The sequence below is a fragment of the Cicer arietinum genome, chromosome 6 (assembly GCF_000331145.2).
Source record: "Cicer arietinum cultivar CDC Frontier isolate Library 1 chromosome 6, Cicar.CDCFrontier_v2.0, whole genome shotgun sequence".
NCBI classification, from domain to species: Eukaryota; Viridiplantae; Streptophyta; class Magnoliopsida; order Fabales; family Fabaceae; genus Cicer; species Cicer arietinum.
The window spans coordinates 1,157,490-1,164,296 of record NC_021165.2 but is presented as its reverse complement, the minus strand read 5'-3'; the positions used below and the strand labels follow the sequence as shown (position 1 = coordinate 1,164,296).

The 6,807-nt window shown below is 35.1% G+C and overlaps 1 protein-coding gene across 1 annotated transcript; it reads right to left on the bottom strand.

Moving 5' to 3' along the window:
• Positions 1 to 964: 964 nt before the first annotated feature.
• On the bottom strand, positions 965 to 6,807 carry LOC101489320 (BTB/POZ and MATH domain-containing protein 3). Its single transcript, XM_004503120.4, has 4 exons — positions 6,182 to 6,807; positions 5,500 to 5,845; positions 4,663 to 4,939; positions 965 to 1,561 (listed from the first exon to the last, which is right to left on the bottom strand). Exons 1-4 carry the CDS (start codon positions 6,565 to 6,567, stop codon positions 1,347 to 1,349), a joined length of 1,224 nt encoding a protein of 407 aa, XP_004503177.1. The 5' UTR covers positions 6,568 to 6,807; the 3' UTR covers positions 965 to 1,346.

Sequence of the window (6,807 nt, the reverse complement as noted above, 5' to 3'; positions counted from 1 at the left end):
AACTTTAAAGCATGTCATAAATTTAGTGAGATTTAAGACCCTTAAACTTGTATTTATCCTAAAAAGAGCAAGAAATAATAGATTAGTTTACACTTATTGTTTGTTTCAATTTAATGGAAAAATAAACTGTTTCTCTTCTATCGAAATTGTGGCTTGAATTTTATTTTATATTCATATTTAAATATAATTTTGCTGCTTGGTAGAGTTACTTGTACACAAACTTGTATTCAATCAAACAAGCGCAAACTTGTGTAGGATAGCAACTTAAAAATCAACATATATACTTAGGACCCATTAATTTGTTTTATGTTTTCCAAAAAAAAAATAGTTTAATGTTAAACTAAAACTGATTATTTATCTTACAATATAATTTAAATTATTGTTGGAAATTTTTATTTAAAACAGAAGCTGAAATATGTTTGTGCATAATAGTAAGAGTTACTTTTTTAAACTTGTCTCTCTCAGCTACTAAAAATAAAATAGCTTGTCATTTAAATTAATTTTTTTTAAAAAAACTATGATTAATTTAAAAAAATTAAACAAACAAATTTAAATTAACATGAATTTTAATCATGTGCATAATTACAAAGAAATACCCATCTAAAAAAAATAAAATACAGATCACTTCACACCACTGGTTTTTAATTGGTTTTGAACCACTTTGACCATTTCTCACTGATTGTAATAATTTTGAATTAAATGGACAGAACTCTTATTTTAAATCTTGACTCAATTGATTGACCAGTTAGGTTCTGAGTTGTGAGATATTGAGCTGAATAAATAATTTTATTAATAGCTTGAAACTAACTGCAATAATCTTTTCTTACTTTCTCTCTCCTATTCATTAAAACCTTTAAGCTATGTCATGTCTGAATAATAATCTATAGATACATTAACAGATTGAAACAAACGCCAGACATACACACAGCACAACCCAGTAGTTTTAAGTTCAAAGTCCAGACACTTCAACTCCAAATTCATGATTATATATAGGAGAAACAAAATGGGGAAAATTCTACAATTCATCTATATAACTTATCAAGGAAACGTGTTTCCTTTCAAGACATCATTTAGAAAACAAATATATCAACTATTTACTACCTTTTATTAAACTCATAAAACATGATATACCCTACATTAGAAATTTAGAACTGTGCTAATGTCAGACTACCATTTAAAATGCTGTCCAGAGTAGCCACTTGAGACAAGGTAGGAAGGGCAGAAACTTCACGCATGAAAGGTCTGGGTTCACGAGAAAAGAAAACCGTAAATTACTCATATTGACAGGCAGTTCCATAACTAGGGTTTTGTCTTTCAAGGTTGAAGATCCAGACTGTAAACTACTTTTATGTCCGCCTTCTGACACGCCTTCCATTTGGATTAACTGATTCTGCAGCCCCTCCATCTGCTAAATCTTGCCCATATATGCTACTGCCACTTCTCTTCCTGGTCAACGTTGGACCTGAGTTATCATCCACTGATGCAAATGTCTCTAGCAATTCCAATAACATTGAGGGGCAGCTCTCTTTCAAATGTAAAAAAGCTTCAGATTGCATTACAGCTGCAAAAAGCATAATAGTAATCCATCAAAGAGTATTCAGAAGTTGAAATTTCAATGGTTCGAAAAGGCACTAACAACAAAGGGATAAATTCGTTTTGACTATGCAGCGGGAAATATTTAAATAACAAGTCACAAAAACATGAAAAATATTGTTTCTGAACGGCGAGAAAACATTTATACCAAGAACTTGAAATTCACTATCAAATTCCAAACTAACTTTATATATAAACTTCATATTTCTTTCATAGAATTCAATGCCTTCTATAATAACACCAAGTGGCAACATGATGAGATACAATGGGAAGGGAAAAAATTGAAAAGCTAGGGAGATGGAAACTGTTCACATGTACAGCAAATTGAATGACCACGACAATTTCATGATAAGTTCACTTCACAAACTAAGTTAAAAACCAATCAGTACACTAATGAAATCTGGAATAATGACACATCACAACTTCCTTTCATTTTTATATTTCAATAATTATCTAAGATAAATCATAGATAATGAAAATGAAAAAAATATGTCATAACTCGGCAATAGGATGCAAATAAAATTTAATGCAAACAGCAAAGAAAAAGTAGTCAAAGAATTATAAAATTGGAAAAAAATAACACCAACTGAATATGTGAGATGGTACACACAAAAATACCCTTACACACACCGAGAGAAAGAGAGGTACAAGCATAACTGCTTAGATGAAATGTAAATTGCCAAAAGCCATGATCTTAAGAGGGTAAGCCAAATCAAAATTACTCCTCAAAGTACAGCGGAGTATGTGCGAGCCCTCTGATGATTAAAAGAATTGCTGTTTACTAAACTTTGGGTATTTAAACTAGAAACATCCTCCTCGCTGAATAAGCAAGGAAGTAATTTTGTTAATTGAACAAGCAATGAATTAGACTTTTATGAAAAACAGCTTGCTAATATAGCTAAGTATCACAGCACAGAACAATGACGATATGGCAACGTCGTAAACATTACATAAGTAGACATCTCTCTAGATGATTGTTATTTCAATAGACAAGCTCATTGGTTACTTTCCAAACATGATGGCAATATACCAAATAAAAACAACGCACTTTTTCACTCAAGCAAGCTGAAGACACCAATGATGAATTTTCGTTTGTGCACATATTCCCATAAACAAGGGCTATAAATAGCCCACGCAAGATATTGGTACATGAATGTCGCATTTTGTGCATATGCACACAGATAGATAACCACATTTTTTTCTATTGAGAGAATGAGTCGTTGATTAGCATTATAGACAAATTATGAGAATTACAGATTTTATAGGATATATGATATGATGCGAATAAAACTTACAGATCTGAAATAGGAGCCATCAATTTGTATGGTAGAGATGTTAGAAGAATTTCGGATTCACATATATGCACTTTGGCGGAGAATTTGGCTTGGATACTTGAGTGGTTTTTATATATAGAAAGGGAGACGTAAGTGGGTTTACCCATATACTGATCCTGCGACTGAAAAATTATGCTCAACATGGAAATACAATATCTCACTCTTTTCCTACTCAAGGTGAAGCAATTCCTTGAGTGCTTTGAGAGGGACTTCTAGATTGAGGATGAGGTGTGAGGTCATTTTTAATTCATGAATAGAACGATCATTTTGGCAGGAAAACTGGCTTGGAGTCTTAAGTGGTATTTTATGATGCATTTGTAACGATCTGGCTGCAGTTTACAGCCGCAAACGCCGCACCAGTTGAAAGCAGTTTAACTGTCGAAGGCGTGGCACAGCAGCTCCAATTTTCTGGAATAGCGGCACTATTGACAACAGAGGTTTACCGTAACTTAGTTGCAACCCTATTTCATTTTCTTATTCCCGAATACTTCATCTCAATACATCTAAAGTCTAGACCCAGAATTGTGTGCGAGAAAAACTAGTACATAAAATCCTACATATTTACACTTCAATAATATACCAGATATATCAAAAAAATTGCACTTACAGTCAGTCAAGCTACGTCTCAGATCAATGTATCTTCCAAATAGTGATAGGAAACACAAACAACAGAATAAAATGGTAATACCATATGACGTTCTAATGGAGTCACGTCATTCATAACTCTGTAGTCAGTAGCAACTGTCGCGTCGCGGAGGCCTTGCGCTATGCAAATGGCGTTGTGTCACGTTTTAGGGTTGTGGTCGTAGTGCTTACTTGGCGGCACAATCGTGGAGATTTCGCGAATGAGAAAAGTGAGAAGAAAGCTGCTCAGTGATTTAATTGCAAAATGTCAAACGTGCCCTCGTTTTTTTGTTTAACAATTTAGGGTTTTTTCATTAGTGTTTGTTTTTACTTTTTACTGCTGGTAATTTATTAAGTGTCATCATTGTGACCTTTCTTCGCATATGAGTTACTGCTCTGTTCTCTGTTTTTTTTTTCCGAAAGGGGATTCTTCACGATCACGACAAACTTGATCTCTTCTCTACAACCCTTCTAAGGTTCTCTGCGCCCATTTCCCTCTTCACAGAGCCAACCTTCCCCTCTTCTCAGCAACCATTCTTCTCCTCCCAGCTCCTTTCTTCTCTGCGCCAACTTGTTCTCTATTGTGCTCTGTTTTCAATTTCTGCAGCAACAGTCCCTATTATTTTGAACCTTACAAGCTATTTGTTATTTTGCTTTATAAATTATGTTTGAATATTAGATGTGTTATTTGAGTCTTGGAGGCTAGAACTTTTTGTTATTTTGCTTAATATTATTAACTTTGATGATTAGTTATAAATATGTATTTAACTTTGTGCATTATTCTATTTTAAGCCATTATATGTGTATGGTATAAAGTGCTTGAATTGTTGTTTCCCTCAACTTCAACATAGCAGCCATACCACTACACCGTTATAGTGTTTTGGGGGGTCTGCTGCTACACTATGCTCTCTATTACGGACTACATAGATTCATAATGATATTTGACCGTATAGTATATCAAACATCTATCCAAAGAAACGAAGAAACAAGAAAATGAAATTAATGTGGAAAGTGAGACAAAACAACAACAGTGCAAACAATATTATACTATAAGAATCTTATGTTGAAACAACCAAGACGTTTTATGTTCACATTCTACAATAATACGCACCTCCCAAGTTTGTCGGATTTGCAATAAATTTTAAACAGATTGCCTTGAGCTGTGGGCAGTGATGTTGCTCGGCCAGGGCAAGTGTTGTGGCTACGGTCTCCGTATTGATTTCTTCAGACAACTTTGATTCACATAACATTTTTAGCCTGTCAAGATTATAGAGATCAGCAGCAGCCAAGAGATGCTGCACCATGACAGTATAAGAGCACATAGGTATAGAGCCCATAACCTCATCGATGTCAGGAAGTTTGTCGGAGTAAATGAAGAGAAGCATTGCCTGGAAAAAAAATAACACGATTTTCGCTCAATTAATCTGCTGAACAATATTGCGTGAAAGAATAATCGCTTCAGTCAGATATTGTCTGCAAGCAAGAAATACATAACACAGTGAAGACGTTGCTGTAGGAACAATTCTCCAAATATCAAAATGGAATGAGATCATGTAACACAGCTATCAGTATTCAACAAAAGACTGGTGAACCAGTCATTTCCTAAACATACAGCAGTTTCCATACTAATATGCTGCAAACCTAAAACCCTTTCTGTTTATTTTGATTGAGACAACTCACCCTGTTTTCCTCTACCACAGACAATTATTTTGATTTAGATAATACACACCCAGTTCCAACTGATTGCTTCACAACCAAATGCAAACATACTATTTATGTGTTCATATCACAAATGGGATTAAGCATCTATTTCTTTTAACGTAAGGATGATGAATCATGTCACTGTCGAGATATCTATATCAAGGATTAAGCATGATATTTTTCTGATAACGTAAGAATGCTGAATCATTTCACTGTTCAGATATACCAGTATATGATAGCAACCTACCTTGAAGATAAAGGGCTCGATATCTTCTACCACTACTTCCTCTAAGCAAGGATCCCCAACAAGTCCAAAAAACTGAGCTCTAAACACAGGCGAACGGGCAGCAAGAATCAACTTATGAGCCTTGAAGCTTTCACTCTTGACCTTAAAAACCATGTCACAACCAACTTGAGATTCAAACAAGCTCTTAAAATCACGACCCATATCTGGAGCAGGCACAATAACACCTTGTTTGGAACCTTCAAAACGTGTCTTGACAACACCAACCGTGCAGTGCATGACAAGACAATCATTCTTCAAATACTCCGAATTCTCCAACAGCGACCGCCTAAAAAATCGCTTGTAACCCCTAAAATACGAAAAAGGGAAAGCCACTTATCCATTACCCGAAAAGCATAAAAACTTAAGTGCATTACCATAAATACTGTTGTTAATGTTCCTCAAAAAAACACAATTTTTACCATAAATAATGAACTTAATCATCCTCTCACAAAAATACAATTTTATTATCAAGAGACAGTTTCATTCACACCCTTTCATATAATTAGTGACAGTTACACTATACCATTAGTAAGAAACATTACGAAAAGTAGCTAAAGCTAATTTTCACCCAATTGAAAACCCTAAACCCCCAAAACCACAAACTCTAAGAAATCACTAAATTAATCAATACAATATTACGAACCACATGCTGCCTCTGTACTTTAAAGTATAAGGACCACTCTCAAGTGGACGATCGAAGTGGCTATGAACTTTATGGTTACCCTTTGGTGTTTGATCCAGCAACGTTAATTTGAAAAGAGCCCTGACATCGGTACCATCGCTAGCAAGTGCAATGAAAACTGAAACGTAAACAGAATTATCTTCAGGATTTTTTCCATCAGGGTAAAAGTAAACGGCCCAATCGTAACCACCAACGGTGAAAGTGTCGCTAGTGATGTATTTTCCGGGACCCATTCCTTTAGCTAAAGAATAACCCTTTATCGTTAATTCGTGTGACCCGTTTACTGTTTCGCTTACGGAGCGTGACCATGACCACTCTTCCCATGATTCCCCCTTTCGCTCTCCCATTGTTTTGATTAATTAACTGAACCCTAAAACGTGCATCGATAGTTGAAACCCTAATTTCCCGACCCCACGCTGAAATTGGGAATTAGGATGGGGCGGGAAATGAAATTGAGTTGAGGAGAGTGTGGTGGATTAGACTGATGCAGAAGTTACGAAGAATGGTTTTGAGGATTGAGGATTTTTGATTGAAAAATAAATGAAGAGGAGAGAGAAGGAGAGGAGAGAGAAAGGTGCCACTTGGTT

Coding starts and splice junctions, on each gene's coding strand:
- LOC101489320 (XM_004503120.4), bottom strand. CDS start 6,567: ATGGGAGAGCGAAAGGGGGAATCATGGGAAGAGTGGTCATGGTCACGC. Junction 5,846..6,181: donor AAGTACAGAGGCAGCATGTG/GTTCGTAATATT, acceptor TTCGTATTTTAG/GGGTTACAAGCGATTTTTTA. Junction 4,940..5,499: donor TCGAGCCCTTTATCTTCAAG/GTAGGTTGCTAT, acceptor TTTTTTTTCCAG/GCAATGCTTCTCTTCATTTA.